At 41.3% G+C, this 17148-nt stretch overlaps 1 protein-coding gene across 3 annotated transcripts in view; it reads left to right on the plus strand.

Moving 5' to 3' along the window:
- Positions 1-17148, plus strand: part of ABLIM3 (actin binding LIM protein family member 3) — a 159803-nt gene that overhangs the window by 62976 nt on the left and 79679 nt on the right. For 2 of the 3 annotated variants that reach the window (XM_063292410.1, XM_063292408.1), the window contains exon 2: positions 12397-12537. In XM_063292410.1, the coding sequence (XP_063148480.1) occupies positions 12397-12537 (141 nt within the window). The remainder of the gene's footprint in view (positions 1-12396; positions 12538-17148) is intronic. The other variant, XM_063292407.1, reaches the window with a different exon arrangement.

The following is a 17148-nucleotide window of genomic DNA, read 5'->3' on the forward strand; positions in this document are numbered from 1 at the left end:
ATAAGATCAATTATTCATTTCTTTTCCAAAAAAGCCCAAATGTGTTGAACCACCTTAAGTGCCAGGAAAAAGAAAACCACAGAATTCCCACTCTTCTTAGAACCAAGTATTGTACTTTCCAGTATTTTATGGGTGCCAGGTAATAACTCTCAAGCTGGCCCATAAAGAAAGCTTTCCTACAATACCATGAAAGTAGATGTAATCTATGTGACTATTTCACTGAATATATATGCACACTGCATTACCAAACCATGGAAGGTATTTCCCTAATCCATTCCTTGGTCCTCCAACAATCACAGGATATTTAATACATTTAGCCAAGTCTTTGTTCATGGTCTTTGCCAACTCTTTGCACCCTGAAAATTTTGTTTTTCTTTTTAATTGCTCCTATGCTCCAGTGATACCAGTAAGGTAATGCTCAAGATCCTGCAAGGTAGACTTCAGCAATTCATAGAGCGAGAATTGCCAGATGTACAAGCTGGGTTTAGAAAAGGCAGAGGAACTAGGGACCAAATTGCCAATATCCACTGGATAATGGAAAAAGCCAGGGAGTTTCAGAAAAACATCTATTTCTGTTTTATTGACTATTCTAAAGCCTTTGACTATGTGGACCATAACAAATTGTGGCAAGTTCTTAGTGGTATGGGGATACCAAGTCATCTTGTATGCCTCCTGAAGAATTTGTATAACGACCAAGTAGCAACAGTCAGAACAGACCACGGAACAACGGACTGGTTTAAGATTGGGAAAGGAGTACGACAGGGCTGTATCCTCTCACCCTACCTATTCAACTTGTACGCAGAACACATCATGCGACATGCTGGGCTTGAGGAATCCAAGGCTGGAGTTAAAATTGCTGGAAGAAACATTAACAATCTCAGATATGCAGATGACACCACTTTGATGGCTGAAAGAGAAGAGGAACTGAGGAGCCTTATGATGAAGGTGAAAGAAGAAAGTGCAAAAGCTGGCTTGCAGCTAAACCTCAAAAAAACCAAGATTATGGCAACCAGCTTGATTGATAACTGGCAAATAGAGGGAGAAAATGTAGAAGCAGTGAAAGACTTTGTATTTCTAGGTGCAAAGATTACTGCAGATGCTGACTGCAGTCAGGAAATCAGAAGACGCTTAATCCTTGGGAGAAGAGCAATGACAAATCTCGATAAAATAGTTAAAAGCAGAGACATCACACTGACAACAAAGGTCCTCATAGTTAAAGCAATGGTGTTCCCTGTAGTAACATATGGCTGCGAGAGCTGGACCATAAGGAAGGCTGAGCGAAGGAAGATCGATGCTTTTGAACTGTGGTGTTGGAGGAAAATTCTGAGAGTGCCTTGGACTGCAAGAAGATCCAACCAGTCCATCCTCCAGGAAATCAAGCCAGACTGCTCACTTGAGGGAATGATATTAAAGGCAAAACTGAAATACTTTGGCCACCTAATGAGAAGACAGGACACCCTGGAGAAGATGCTGATGCTAGGGAGAGTGGGAGGCAAAAGGAAGAGGGGCCGACAAAGGGCAAGATGGATAGATGATATTCTAGAGATGACGGACTCGTCCCTGGGGGAGCTGGGGGTGTTGACGACCGACAGGAAGCTCTGGCGTGGGCTGGTCCATGAAGTCATGAAGAGTCGGAAGTGACTGAATGAATAAGCAACAAAATGCTCCAGTGAAACATTGTGATAATTCATAAGAAAAATCAAATGTTGCACCCAAACTGAGTTAGACTCATCATTTTCTTTTGCTGCTTATCAACATTTGCTAAGGAAGCAAAGTCTAGCTCCAGTTGGTGGCAGGGCTGGACTATTATTTGAATGGGAGAACACCAGGAAACCTGAAGCTGATAGGCTATTCAAAATTCAAAAAATATCCCAGAAGAAAGCAATACAAACCATTTCCTTATTGTTGCCAGAAAACCTATGCTGATCTGCCTTATTGATACTTACTTTTGACTTGAAGACTAGCCTAAGTACGCCAAACCAAGCCAAACCAGAGAATACATGCTCTGATGTAGGTGGTGGTGAAGGACAGAGGGATATCAACATAGAAGATGAAGCTGGGCTGTATTTAAGTGATTAGTAATCTAAATTATGCAGTAGCCTCTCTGACTGGTTGGGGCACTGACCTATTTAAGTCCTCTTTGCTAAATGGGGAGGAACTAATTACAGCTTCTAAGTAAATATATAAACCTCATCCACGGACAAATGGCTGCCATTGTGGGCATGGCCAGTCACCAAAAACCAAAATGAACAAAACAGGCCCACAGTGTTACAAAAAGTCCATTGATTGAAAGGTGAACTAGCTTTTGGGATATTCTCTACTGTCCCAATGGGGCTTGGGGGGGTGTCATTGACGCAAATCAACATGATGCTGAAGATCAGGTGCTTTGATTTACAGTAGGCAGGATTTTTATATTAAAGGATGCTATAAAAAAGAAGAAGGTAAGGTAGGGAGACACTGAACATCCAGGCACAATGTTGCTATCCCTGATTTAGCTACCATGATTATAGCATAACAGGCAGGATCCATCCTGCTACTAGGTAGAACAGAGATATGAGAGGGTGATGTTAGTTTCCCTTCCACTTAGTCCTCCCTCTTCTGACCATTCTTTTCCTCTTAAGCCAGCAGTTTGGTTTCGCCCAGTTGGATTAGTCAGCTGTCTCAATAATTACCAAAGAGCTACCTAGTCAGCTTCTCCCAGCAGATCATTGATGGCAATTATTGGGAACATCTCCTTATTAAATAATGAATAATTTGCCACAGAGGCAGTCAGACTGGCCAGATTTTGCACATATGAGCGTGTTCCTAACACACACACCAATGCACTTCTTCGGAAGATAAGCAGGCAGTAAGGAAGTGAACACTGATGAGATGTTGGAGGACGGAGCCCAACAACCTGCCCTTTCCCCCTGAAGTGCAGTGATGCAGCCTGTTTCATTACCACTAGGGTTGGCATAAGACAAATATGCTTATCATATTTAAAAATAGGCTTATCAGCATCTGCATGGGGAAAGGCAGCTGGGTGGCCATCTTGTCCTTAGTTTCAGGCTGTGGAATGAAGATTGAAAGAAGGGTAAGAACAGATTTGTTCTAAGTGGGCAAGCACTTCTAAACTTCAAAGGGGATTATCCTTAACCAACTTACATTTCTATTAAAGGCCAGGTGAGAAGATTATAGATGTTTTTAATGGGCTATGAGAAAGCTGGTACTTTTTGACCTGGCTTCTTTGAAGCACCTCCTGTGTGGTACCCAGGGTGAACTTTTATCAGCTTCTTAGAGCCATTCATGCTTGTATACTGCTGTATATATCTTGGACTTAACTGCCGTGCTATGTGGATTTTCCTAAAATGATCCAATTACTGCAGAAAATGGGTTGGAATTAATGTGATTAATCATTCATTAGCTCCAGCTCTCATCATTATATGAAAGCAATGGAAAAAAATAGTTATGAAGAGGGTCTTGCATGGGTTTCAGCAGGTGGTGCACCTGGCTGACCTTGTCTGGACTTTGAAACTAAGCAGGGCTGGACCTGGTTAGTATATGGATGGGAGACCTCCAGGGAATACCAAGGCTGCAGGATTGACTACAAAATTGAAAACAGGATCCTGGAAGAAAGCAATGGTTCTGTTACAAAGAAGTCACTAGAAACTGAGTTTTCCTTGAAGGAGACTGTATTTCAGATTGTACAGCCAAGAGTGATCAAGGTGGGTAGATTGCTTACCAAAAAACCATGTTACAGAAGAGGCTGTCACACATCCAGTGCCCTTTTGCTGGTGGTTTCCTGGTCATTTATATACAATTATGTTACCTCCCATTGCTGATATGCATACATCAATGGGCATAGTAGTGATGTACCACACATGGGGTAAACGTATGGGTATACCTTGGCACACATAATACAATTAGTGCTGTCCGGAAAAAAATTCTCCTGTATTTTTCTTGCCAATTCTCATTCAGGTTACTTTTGAAATTTCTTTCAAAGGAAAAGATAGTTTTGAAGACATTCATATGGGTGGTGTGTGATATTCTTGCATGAATTTATTTACATGCTAGCCAAGAGATGGGGATGACTTATCTTTCATAGAACAATCCTCTCTGCAGAGGTCTGCAGTTCCCTATATTCTCAAGACGCAAATCCTATGGAAAAGCACCATGAGGGAATTCCTCCCTTTGAGCTTCCATTGACTGGGAAGAATGTCCAGCTAGAGAGATTTCACAGTGAGGGAAAGATGTTACAATAATGTAAAACAAGCATCAGAGTTGGGTTATGCTTGCTTCATATTTGATTCATAAGTACTTCCAAACATAAAAGAGTACAAATGTAGCACCTGTCTGTGTCTCATTAAAGGCAGTGGCATCTATTTTCAGGATCACACAGCAGAAGTAGAAGACTCCCCACAGCAGCCTCTAATCCTGGAAGTGATGTGGCTGCTTTAATAAGTTTAATAACATGAGATGCATCCTGAAGCATCCCTTCTAAATCAAAGCAATGCCCTGACCAATCATGAGTGGCACCCTGTGGCTCCCTCCACCAACTCCACCTATAAAATTAGCTCAAAGAAAATTCTCAAGCACAGGACAGAAGAGGGGGGAAAAAAGCTTTCTTTTCAGGAGAATAAAAGTCTGAAAAAATGCAACACAGATTTAGAAATGCCATATTTACTCAAAAAGGAGGTAATCGTGAATTTAATGTGATTCCTCCTTTAACTTCCCTAAAAACAGCAATTAGACCAAAAAGATTTATTAGTCTCCATTACCATAATCACACTGATACCTATCATCTTAAAGACAATTATTTTAGAAAAAAAAACTAGCCTTCCTTTCAGGTAAACTCAGTGCACTTACATTAGTTGCAGGACAGCCAGTTTTGTCTAGTGGTTAAGGCACCAGGCTAGAAACCAGGAGGCTGTGAGTTCCAATTCTGCCTTAGGCAGAAGCCAGCTGGGTGACCTGGGCCATCACTCTCTCTCAGCCCCAGGAAGGAGGCAATGGCAAACCACTTCTGAAATCTTGCCAAGAAAACTGCCGGGATTGGTCCAAGCAATCGCCAGGAGTTGACACCGACTTGAAGGTACCACAAAAAAAAAAAAAAGCTGCAGAGTATACCTCACCATCCTCACACTTGTGGTACACATCCATGTGCCTTGTCTCAAAACATACTGACATTTTTGAGCTCTTGAACTGCATGATGTGCATTAAATCTGCCACAAATACTCCCAGAACACAAAGATTGTTCAGCATGCCTATCCCATCATCAAGTGCCTCCTCCAAGCACTACAAAAATTAATTACAGGTAGTTAATTAGATCCGGCTGTACTGCTGTGAGAGCAGATAACTCAGAGATGCCAACGCATCATCCAGGGACAGAATTATAAAGGGGGTTGCCTGCTTGGGGGGCGGGATAAGTTTACAATTAGGTATTCCTGGTGGGGTTCTGGTGCATTCATTTTTCTGCACCCTTGTGGAACTCCAAAGTGGAGACAGGGTTGAAATGATGAGGAACACTTGGAAATCAAAAGGATGGGTATGATTATTTAATAGGTTTTGAAACAGTTTTTCAGAATGAATGTATGCGCCTAAGTTGATTTGCAGTAGCCATATGGAAAGCTGGTAAAAATTATAATAACCGAGAGCTTCTTCCTGTCTTTTGTACCGCTCAGAGCTAAACAACATGAGACATTAAATAAACACCATGCAACTGTCTTTCTTGTTTTTGATTCTGGTAGTGTGAGTGCACAAATATTCACTCCTAATTAAAACTGCTGAAAGTAGGTAAGAGAGTCACTCATTGCTCCAGCCACATTTGCTTTGCAAAATTCTCAGTTTGCCCCTGCTCAGGAGTAAACAGAAAAAGTGGGGGGGGGGATGTCATTGCTCCTCCCTTTTCTCGTGGTGGTTTGAGTGGGGCTGGGGAGGCAGACAAATCTCCTCTTTGTGGACAAAAGCCCTCAACAGGATCACACTCTCATGCTTGCAATGTTGTAGGCATCTTTGTGTTCTGAAATTGTTTTGAATGACAACTTCCACAATCTCTTGCCATTAGTCAGGCCAGCTGTGGGTGATAGAAGAATAATAGTTTGTCTCATCTACCTCTGCAGTAGATAAATAAAATTCAGAAAGGCTGCTGCATACTGTGGGTGTAATGCTTCATGTAGTTTAGCCTTTGTACTCCATCTGCCACCCACTGTTTTGATTACACTTTAATTTACACCCACATGTCTGAATTCATCCAGTTCAGGACATGTAGTCCTAAGTTTGATTCCAGCTACACAAGCGATTCTAACTATTCCCCAGCTATCCAATGTGTTGCTATATCTCTTTTCAATCTGTTCTGATCTCTCTGTTAAGTTAGTGTGTGTTCTCTCTCCTCTAAATTACACTTCTGCACCAGGTGATTAATTGATTAAGGCAGTCACGGTCCGCCTTCATCACACCCAAAAGCGAGTTTATAGATTTCTTTTTACAACAGCCATTTCTGTCTGTTATGCTGGTGCTTGGTCAACGTTTTATAGCATTTAGGAGAATCAGGCATCCTGCATTTGTACAACATGTAACAGTTTAAGGCAGCCATCATGCCTCTAGGACACTGAATATGCAAAATGATGCACTAGATGGACCCTCCATTTCAGAAGCAAATTGTTTGCTTCTGGCACTCCAGATAATACTTAATGTTGCACTATAGGATTCTGTTCCTAATGGTCCATTGTATCAGCATTTCATGCAGCAAATAGATATGCACACATATCTGATTGCACCATAGACACACACACACACCACATACACACATGCAGACATATATATAATCCCACCATGAGTTTGCTGTGGCTATTTTATTCCAGAGAGATAGCTGCATTAATTTTAAGTAATGTAGTCTATAAATAAGAGGGACGCGGTGGCGCTGCGGGTTAAACCGCTGAGCTGCCGATCGGAAGGTCGGCGGTTCGAAACCGTGCAGCGGGGTGAGCTCCCATTGCTTGTCCCAGCTCCTGCTCACCTAGCAGTTCGAAAACATGCAAATGTGAGTAGATCAATAGGTACCGCTTCGGCGGGAAGGTAACGGCATTCCGAGTCGTCATGCTGGCCACATGACCCAGAAGTGTCTATGGACAACGCCGGCTCTAAGGCTTAGAAACGGAGATGAGCACCGCCCCCTAGAGTCGGACACGACTGGACTTTACGTCAAGGGAAACCTTTACCTTTACCTTTTAGTCTATAAATAAATAAATAAACTGCAATTGCACAAATAGGGAAGAGTTTATTGTAGCAGTGCTGTGGCAAAAGCAACATTGTCTACATGCTCAATAAATAGCAAAGTTTCATGTGAGGATATTACAAGATAAAAGAACTAACTAGTCCTTGCAACTAATGAACATAATTATTTATCAAATCCATATACCACTGTAATGTCGAAGGAGTTCTAGTAGTTTACCACAGAAGCATATAAGAACAGCAAATACTAATTCCAAATTAGAAATTAAATTCCAAATTAGGAATTAAAACATCCACAGTAAGAATATGTGACATACCAAAATAATTTAACTCAGTTTAAAATGAAGTAACAGGCAGTTAACATTAATAATAAGCATAGATAGGGGTATCACACCCAAGTCCCCAAATGACCTCCATCTTACCAACTTCTGGAAGCCCACCAAGGAGGAGGTGGCAGCAGCTTATCTAGCTTCCAAGGAGGCTGTTCTACAGAACAGATGCTGTTTCAGTAAACAGTGAACATTGATATTTAGCTTTTTTTAGTGAGAAGTAAAAACATGATCCCTATCTGGGGTCACTTTGAAGATTTTAAGAGCCCACGTGAATTATATTTATTCAAACAAAATCAGACCTTTCTGCAATAAGCACATTTTATCCAGCATTACTTCCCTAACGTTAATAGTATGAACACTTCTTCCTTCCTGGCCCCACATTCTAGACTCATGCAGCAAATAGCTTTCAGTCAGCTGTCCCAGACCCGATGTCCTCTAGATCAGACTCTTCGAAACTGTTTTCTATGCAACGTAAGGGTTCCATGAGAATTTGATTGGATTCCATGAGAGAGTAAGGGAGAGAAAAAAAAAAACTCAACTACAGCCAATTTCCTATCATTAGAGCTTTGCCTGTTGATTCCTGGGTTCTGTGACCTGAAAAAGTTTGAACCCTCCACCCAGCTTGAGTCATGCTAGATTTTGACTTCAGCAGTTCCTTATGGAAGTTGAAATCTAAAACATCTGAAGAGGTTGTGAAAGACTGCTTTAGATACTGAGAGCTGGAAAGTAGGATTACTTACTAGCAGTGGCAGCCATTGGAGGTGTGGGTTCAAAAAAGTCAAGATGGCACCTGTGGCAATGCAGTTGAAGCCCCACCCATCTTTATGTGCATCTTGCATGGAACACACATAAAAAGGGGGCAGGGCTTCAATCTGGCAGTGGCAGCCATCAGGTTGGCCTTTTTCATTCTGCCCTCCCCACACACACACAATGGACACCAACAAAATCACTTGGATGGCATCTCCATACCAAATATGCTGTACCACTAATTTTATAAAGAACATCTCCAATTCTCAGACACAGGATGTATCTGCTGATAAATTGTAGCAGAATGGCTGCTGTCCATTATTCTTCCAGTCTTAGCCATTTCTGCAGATATGATGATTTGCAGAAATTGTTTGCAACACATCAGTCCCTATTCGCTATCTATGATCAATGATTTGGGTTCATCAGGTTACGCCATGGAGCAATGTATCCCACATGGTTCTGTGCACTGTTGCAAAAAAGGCATGAATGCATTAACTGTAATAAGGTGACTTTCTAAGCCTGTCTATTCCAGGCAGGAACAAACCAGTGTGCTATTATGGCATTCCGGTCTGTTTTCCCCTTTTCCTCCCTCCTTCCCTTCCCTCCCTCCCCCTTATTTTGCATCTCACCCTATATATTTCCTAATGCTAGTCAGCTTTTTATCGGATTATTTTGATCCAATGAGGTTTGCCTTGATCAGTTGTCCCTCTACAAGATAATGTAATGTACAGCAGTGCCACATGGGGACTAGGGGGAATAGGAAGCTGCTGGAAAACAGTTGGAGATTAAGGAAACAATGGAAATTAAGTATAGGAGGAGAAATTCCACCAGGAGTCTAGGTTTAATGCTGAACTTGGGAATGGCCATTTAATGTTGAGCAGAGATACCAAGCACTTCTCATAGGCAGATCCTGTCTTCACTAGTGGGTGTGTTTTCATCCAATAAGAATCTGAGCCATAGCACCCAGCTTGCCATTTAATTTAAACCTTCAGCCCATGCAGTTCACATCCCTGCCCTTCGTCCCTCTTCCTTATCGTGCCCATTCTCTCTGGCACTATCAGCCTCAGAGCTCCCCAGCTTGGTGACCAGTTGCTATGGACACCAAGAAGTTTTCCCCAGAGACTAGAAGCCCATAATAATTGATGGATAAATCATTCAACATAGATATTTTTGGTATGTTTATTTTTTTAAGTGGAAATTAATTCCTTGACTCTAATACCCCTCACCTGTTGTTGCCTACAGCCTGGATGCAAAGGGGTTTTTCTCTGAACATCTGGTGATTCTTCCTTCTTGGTTTGGAAAGCAGGCAGTAGAAGAGTTGTACCACTGCACTCCCATCATTCTGAAGTCCTATACAGACTAATAATAATAATAATAATAATAATAATAATAATAATAATAATTTGTAGTAGTAGTAGTAGTAATAGGGGTAGTATCCAAAGTTGCCCAGTGAGCTTCCATAGCTGAGGGTAGTCTTAAACCTCAATCTCCAAGTTCAAGTTCAACAACTTAACCTCTATTCTGGAATGTCTGTCTAAATATAACAGTACTGTAGTGGTTAACACACTGGACTAGAAGTGGGAAAACCTGAGTTCTAGTCTTGACTTAGGCATGGAAGCCAACTGGGTCACTCACTTCCTCTCTCTCAGCCCTAGGAAGAAGACAATGGCCAACCACCCTGAAAATGTTGCAAAAAAATCTCTAGGGACTTGTCCATATACAGTAGTTGCCACACACACACACTTTATTATAGCATGCCTGGAATGGAATCTTCTGTTTGTCTATGAAGTGCCATCAAGCACACAAATTGCGCAGAGATCTGAAGATTTATATAGGCAAAATGCTAAATTCCCAAGGAACTTACAGATTAATTTTAATTGTGTGAAGCAGGATTAGGAACACTAGAACCCTCCAAAGGTTACACTTAACAAGCCCAAAGCAGCATGGCCACTGTTAGGAATTCTGGGAGTTGTAATCAAAAACAGCTGGAAACAAGGGTAACAAGGGATGGATGTGAACATACAAATGTGCATATTTAAGCTTTGGTTCCTTGAAAGTGAGGAAAAGTGTTCATGTAAACTGTGGGCTTTGGAAAGAGAGGGGTAGCTTCATGCAAGCCTGTTCAGAGCCCCTGGGAGGGAATTCTGGGCCTAAGGGAAAACGAGAGATTTGACAGCAAGTCATTTAAAGGAGAAGGAGACCATTGGTTACCTGCAGTTTGGGGAACTGGAAGAATGGAGGGAATAGGAAGGAACATATTGGGAGATCAGGGGACAGAAAGATAAGGTGGGCCAAGTAAGGAGTCTGGGGTGGAGGCAGAAAGGAAGGAAAATTAAAACCACAGTGATTTCAGGCAATGCACAGAGTCTGCCTTAGGAAAGCTGTATATGTTTTCCCAAGGAAAAGCTTTTGATATGTGTATCTTGCATTATTCAGCAATCACACTGCAGTATTTTGTCACTGGAAATACACACTTAATTTCCCAAGGAAGCATTTTTATCGCAGTTGCCGGTACTGTGTGTGCTATGCAGTCCTGGGCACCTATTGGTTAATGCCCGTGACATGATTGTAGATGCACAGCACAAAAGCCAGCCCCCTCCTCCACTGAATCATGAATTGTCTTTTTTTCTTAATAGGCTTTTGAAGGCTAAGCACTTCCCCTCTCTAGTCAAGGAGCACAGAGGAATATATGAGCTTATCTCATTTCCTGACTCACAGACTTTTATGAGATCCAAACAGTATCATCTTCCTTTTATAATCCTCCAATATTTTCCATCACTTTTTCTCCCTTTTTTTCCTTTATCACACATTAAAAATTAACTTTTAAGGAGGAAAATACTGTGAACTAGCTGCACAAAAACCACTGAGTAGCTGCTAGGACCACTAGACTGCAAGTACGTAGTGTGTGTGATGAGTTTCTAAAGCTTTCAACAGCCTCCCTGTCCTCAGCAAGACAGTTCCTCTGATGACAAGGGTTTCTCTCTCTCCTTTTCTCTTATACAATGACATTATCATTGGTGCTGTACTCTCTAACAAGAGCATGGTCTGGGAAGAATTTCTGGTCATTTTGAGAGGCCTCCACCAGTCTGCAGCAGGAGAAAAGAAACAGAAGTAGCTTCCCTTTGCAGAAGGACGGAAAAATGAAAGCCTTATCTCTCAACCAATTCTCCTGGGACTTTCTACAACCAGCAGCTTACTTTGAGAGGCCTCTCTCTTTCTCCCTCTCTCTCACACACAGGTATTTATCTGAGGAATTCTCAGGTCTAGTTGAACTAACCTTCACAAATCTGTTCCTAACTTCTGGTGTGTAATCCCATGAGAATTCAAGACCTTCTCAAAGAGGCAATCCTCACACAACGTAACTTCTTGAGCCTCTGCTTTTATTTTTCCAAGCAACAGCAATATATGTCAAATAGTGGTCCTTGAAATAGCTCTCATCAAGTGTTCTGCACATCCTCAGTTTGTGAAGAATGGGTGAGGAATGTTTGTTCTTTGTAAAATGGCTTGGGACTTTGAGCTAAAGAGCAGTTTATTTATAATAGCCAAAATACATAAACTGCTTTCAGCCTTTGTCTGCTTCTCCTTCCTCAGCTAACTTCTGCCTCTGTTCTTTCTGTGGTCTTCCTTGACATAAAGGATTGGCCGGCTCCTCCTTCTCCTATGTAATTTCCCCGTTAGTGACATATAGCATCTGCTAGAGTCATCCAACCATCATTGTGCCAAAATAACAGCAATGAGGACAGGCTTTCCATCATTTCAGTGATGATTGGGTGATACTATGATGATGCTGAAAGTCATTAGGGGGAATGGCCTCGGATAGACAGCAGATCAGTTTCACTACAGGCAACATCTGGAGGAAGACATGATTAAGGGTATAATTACATCTGTGTGTATTTGTGTATATATGTAAAGAGCAAATTGTTTATGTGATATATATATATATATAACTAGTTTACTTTAACTAGTTTAACTAAGTAACTATATCTCTGTTAACTAGTTTGCTATTATATATATAATAGCAAACTAGTTAACAAAATAAATTTGTCAACTGGTTTTGGGTACCCCATCTTCTGCTACACTAATAAGCTGTATCTTTTATTTTCGTCAGCAGTTCCTTTTCAACAAAACCCATACAACTCTGGGGGTCGTCCCACCATAATTCAATGCTATCGCTGTGGAGATACGTGTAAAGGCGAGGTGGTGCGTGTCCAGAGCAATCACTTCCACATCAGATGTTTCACATGCCAGGGTAAGTGCTCAATGTTGTTCCAAGCTGAGAAAGGATTCAATGCGGCTTTAAACAAGTGTGAACCTATTTAAAGTATATGATGCCAGTAAGTCCATTTACTGAACAAAGAGAAAAGGGCAGAGATAATGGTGCCTTTAACTGAGGCATCTCTGTCTTCTGCCCTAATCCTGAGAACTTGGTGTTATGGCTAAAAAGAAGTACAATGAAACCTCAATTTAATGTCCCTAAGCAGTTGCAGATACCAATAAACAAGTTATTTTGGCTAAAATATAAGTCAGTAGGTGGAGTGGGTAGCATACTGAAATTTGGAAAGGAGGAGCCTGGGTATAATTGGGATCAGGTAAAGTGAGAAGGTTCTTGCTGAAACAGGGAAATTGGAGATATGTGTATTTAAACCTGGTCTATTACTCATCTTTTCACCCCTAAAACCTGTAGAATGGTACTTCCAGGAACCTACCTAGGGATCTTTACTAGAAGTCTAAGGACCTTCACCAATGTGTGATTCTAAAGATACTTTGAAGGAAGCCATTCCTGTTAATCTGATTTAAAAAAAAATACTAAGAATGATCTCTCTCTTTCAAGAGTTTGTTATCCTACCTTACAACAACCAAGAGCATTCCTAGAATCTCTGCAGTCCCTGCTTCTTGATCTAGGCTACCTCAAAGGGGTGATATCAGTCTTGAAAGCATATCCAAGTTTCTCTTTGTCCCATCTTATACTAAACAAATCAAGATGGGGTTATTTTGGGCTTCTTGCTATACACTTCCATCTTTCTCAACTGTATCTTTTCTGCAAGTCCCCCATTAACAGCTTGTTCATTCTTTCCCTTATGCTCAAGGTCAGTTCTACATTCTCTCTCTCTCTCTCTCTCTCTCTCTGAATTTCTGTCCCTATAGAAGTTGCTGAAATGCAACCCCCAGCATCTCCAGACAGCATGACCAGTTGGAGGGATGCTGGAAACTGCAGTTCCCAAATCTGTAGGGCCACAGATCCCCCACTGCTTATTCCCTAACAGGCAGAGAGATCATTACAGATGAGTGTATATGTGTTGGTGTGTGTTGGTGCAGGCCATTGTGTAGTGTGATGATGGACACAAGTGCTAGTGAATGTTAGAAAAACTCACTACTTTGTTAAAGTGACAGAAGTGGTGAATTGGGAGAGGGATGCATCTCTTGTAATTTATGTTGTACACTTTATAGATTTGGTTACTACCCCTTAGAAGAACAGCTGTTTCAGATAAATGCAATAAGGAGCCCACTCACATCTGTTCTGGGCAATTAATTTTTCAGGTTCTTTGCTTTACTCCTTTCCACTCACCCATCCATCAGTAAGGCAGGAACGTAATTTAATAATTCGCAACATTCGGTTTTCAGCAGAGTCTCAAAATAGGCTCAGACGCACATGTAGTATTTGAAAAGTAACTCAAATAACCGAGAAGCAGGATGATGAGAAAGAACTTCAAAGTTGGCTAAGACTTTTGTATGCAATGGGTGAAAACTTTGTCACATGTGGCTCCTGTCAATCAAAGGTTAATGAGGGGCTTTATGTGGCATGGCAGAAAAATGTGGACATGCATTAATACTCATGACAAAAGCTATGTGAAAAGCAAGTCTAGAAGCATTGGTTCTTAAAAGACAGAATGGGCATGTACACTAACATTAATTCACTTAAATAAGCAAGGTAGTGTCTCTTTAGTCCTGTTTTAGTGTTTACTCTGAAAAGGAACAAGATAGGCTTAGTTATTAAGCAAATATACAGAAAAGGGAAGGCCTCATAGGCACACAAAACAATTTGTGTTCTCTTTTCATTTGTTATTTTATGCAGTGTAAAAAATTCCAAATGCATTTTGGAACAAAACCCCTTCCACGGGGATGGTTTGAAACTGAATTCAACATATTATACCATTACATAAAACACAAGCAATAGCTATTTAAAATACAAGCCAAATGATGTTTAAAAGGAGTATTAACCAAACATACATGATTTGAAGAACAATTTTCATATACAAGCTGCACGGTTCACTCTAAAAGTGTTTCATAGGAATGCTATTGTTTTTATGGGGTTTTATGTAATTGTATAATATATCCAATTCATTTTCAGGTTGCCCAAGGAATTCAGTCCAAAATTTGCTAGCCATCTTTGCAATTAAATTAAAAACAAAACAAGGGCCAAAAAAAGGTCTTTCTGTGAAATCTTGCCTCTTGTCCTTATCGTCTTATATGGAGCCTCCATAATTATTCTTGATGTTTCCTCACATTCAAATCTTTAGGATAGGCAGGAGGATGTTGGCTCATAGACGTCTTCTGTCTGCCTCCACCTCAAGTCGGTACTACCCAAGGAAATTCAGTTTAAGGTGGTTAGCAAGCTATTTTAGGCCATAGTAGAACTCGCATCAACTGACTGGCCACCTATGAAGTCTCCATTCAGAAATCTCAGGATGTCTTGTACTGCAGATACCAAGATACCTGCTTTTCCTCCATTATGCCATAATTCTTCCTCCTGGTGTTTACTGGTAAATGCATGAGAAGGGCAAAAGCCAAATTGCCATACTAAGATTGTTTGACCTGTTCTGTACATGAGCATATTTTTCTGACCTTTGCCGCCGCCTCCTCCTCCTCCCGGGATCTTAAGACCCTTAACCTATCTGGAGCCTCTGTGTAATAGCAAAGCCATTGGGGTATCCCACATCCCACCTTATGTATCCCTCAAAACAGGATCATGCTATTGATTATTTGTAGCACTGAGTATCAAGTGCTCAATTTGACATCAGGAATCCAGAGTAGCCACTGCAACTAACTGAGATCTAATTTTATATTATCTTTGCAAACCTCCAAAGAAGAGTAGATGCAAGTTGTTATAATTTCAAGGAGAAATGTTGCAAGCTAATCTAAACAAGATCCTAAATTAGGGTTGCAGAACATATTTGAAATGCAACAGAAGAACCTGCCCAGATCAGAAAATTAAGAAAGTGGGAATTAATTCAGTGCACCTGAATTTTCACATGCCAAGCCCATGAAGAAAGTAGCTCCAAAGAACATTTGTTCATATGCCAAACCATTTTTACCCCTTTTTAAAAATAGCTTTCTACCACAGTTACTTCAGCAAAGGATCGTTACCTTGTCGTGGTGCTGGAGCTTGAGCACCTCAATGATGCCATGAGCTAAACCATGAAGGGCCACCCAAGACAGGAAGGTCATGACAGAGAAGTCAGACTAAATGCGATCCCTGGGGAAGGTAATGGCAACCCACCCCAATATTCTTGCCGTGAAAACTAAATGGATCAGTACAACCAGAGATATGTCGGTATACCATTGGAAGATGAGACCCCCAAGTTGGAAGATGGTCAAAATGCTACTGCAGCTAGCTCAAAGCCGAAAGGACGGCTAGCGGCCGACGGTGCTGGTGGTGAACGGCGAATCCGATGTTCTAAGGATCAACACACCATTGGAACCTGGAATGTAAGATCTATGAGCCAAGGCAAATTGGATGTGGTTATTGGTGAGATGTCAAGATAAAAGATAGACATTTTGGGTGTCAGTGAACTGAAATGGACTGGAATGGGCCACTTCACATCAGATGACCACCAGATCTACTACTGTGGACAAGAGGACCACAGAAGAAATGGAGTAGCCTTCATAATTAATAGTAAAGTGGCTAAAGCAGTGCTTGGATACAATCCAAAAAATGATAGAATGATTTCAATTCGAATTCAGGGCAAGCCATCTAACATCACAGTGATCCAAATATACGCCCCAACCACAGATGCTGAAGAAGCTGAAGTAGAGCAGTTCTATGAGGATCTGCAGGACCTACTGGACAGCACGCCTAAAAAATGTTATTTTCATCACAGGAGACTGGAATGCTAAGATGGGCAGTCAAATGACACCTGGAATTACAGGTAAGCATGGCCTGGGAGAACAAAATGAAGCAGGACGTAGGCTGATAGAATTTTGCCAAGACAACTCACTCTGCATAACAAACACTCTCTTCCAACAACCTAAGAGACGGCTTTATACATGGACTTCACCAGATGGACAACACCAAAATCAGATTGACTACATCCTTTGCAGCCAAAGGTGGCGGACATCTATCCAGTCGGTAAAAACAAGACCTGGAGCTGACTGTAGTTCAGATCACGAACTTCTTCTTGCACAATTTAGGATCAGTCTAAAGAGATTAGGGAATACCCACAGATCAGCTAGATATGGGCTCGCTAATATTCCTAAGGAATATGCAGTGGAGGTGAAGAATAGATTTAAGGGACTGGACTTAGTAGATAGGGTCCCGGAAGAACTATGGACAGAGGTTGGCAACATTGTTCAGGAGGCGGCAACAAAATACATCCCAAAGAAAGAGAAAACCAAGAAGGCAAAATGGCTGTCTGCTGAGACACTAGAAGTAGCCCAAGAAAGAAGGAAAGCAAAAGGCAACAGTGATAGGGGGAGATATGCCCAATTAAATGCAAAATTCCAGAGGCTAGCCAGAAGAGATAAGGAATTATTTTTAAACAAGCAATGCGCGGAAGTGGAAGAAGACAATAGAATAGGAAGGACAAGAGACCTCTTCCAAAAAATTAGAAACATTGCAGGTAAATTCCAGGCAAAAATGGGT

Source organism: Candoia aspera, chromosome 2 (genome assembly GCF_035149785.1).
Source record: "Candoia aspera isolate rCanAsp1 chromosome 2, rCanAsp1.hap2, whole genome shotgun sequence".
In the NCBI taxonomy this organism is placed as follows: Eukaryota; Metazoa; Chordata; class Lepidosauria; order Squamata; family Boidae; genus Candoia; species Candoia aspera.